Source organism: Schistosoma mansoni, chromosome 3, assembly GCF_000237925.1.
Source record: "Schistosoma mansoni strain Puerto Rico chromosome 3, complete genome".
In the NCBI taxonomy this organism is placed as follows: Eukaryota; Metazoa; Platyhelminthes; class Trematoda; order Strigeidida; family Schistosomatidae; genus Schistosoma; species Schistosoma mansoni.
In genome coordinates this window covers 19,202,126-19,202,697 of record NC_031497.1, presented here as the reverse complement: position 1 = coordinate 19,202,697, position 572 = coordinate 19,202,126, and the positions used below count along the sequence as shown (strand labels likewise).

Below are 572 nucleotides of genomic sequence, written 5' to 3'. Positions count from 1 at the left end.
TTCTCACTTCTTTTCATTTTATTGACATTATGATTCAGTAATTTTGTCCAACGTCCAATTTCATCATTAATCCCAATATCAGTTTTATTTTCATGATTTTCAATATTTATAATCGGTTGTTTCAATGATTTTTCTAATGTACCATTAGTCATTTTGTGTGAAATAGAGAAAAAACCGCTAGATATCATAATTTAAATTATTCAGTTTGTTTATTTAAATTATACTTTATCACATGATTTTTGTTTAAAATACCCAATGACTTGATAAATAAAGTGCTTTTATAATATATATTCTACATACTGTATAAGCTTAAATCAAACACCGAAACAATAATTTTTATAGAAAAAATAAGCTACTTATGAGTAGTTAATCCCTTACACTTAAATTTGGTAGATTTAGTAGGAATTATACGAAGAGATTGAGATGGCATTATTAAAGTGATGTTTTCATCATTACCTCCCAACGATGTCCCTCAATTTTCTTGTTGAAATTCTAATGTGTTTCAATAGAAAGAAAATAATTAAAATTCTCTCAAGCTCTACTTATACTCGTCTTCAATTCTTGTAATCTAT

General features: G+C 25.7%; 1 protein-coding gene across 1 annotated transcript in view; it reads right to left on the bottom strand.

Moving 5' to 3' along the window:
- Smp_029930 (hypothetical protein) overlaps window positions 1-152 on the bottom strand; it is a gene marked incomplete at both ends in the record, with an annotated part of 14,991 nt that extends 14,839 nt beyond the window's left edge. The window contains 1 exon segment of the mRNA XM_018799533.1: window positions 1-152. This exon segment is cut by the window's left edge and continues 120 nt beyond it. Coding sequence (XP_018651312.1) covers window positions 1-152 — 152 coding nt within the window.
- Window positions 153-572: the final 420 nt, after the last annotated feature.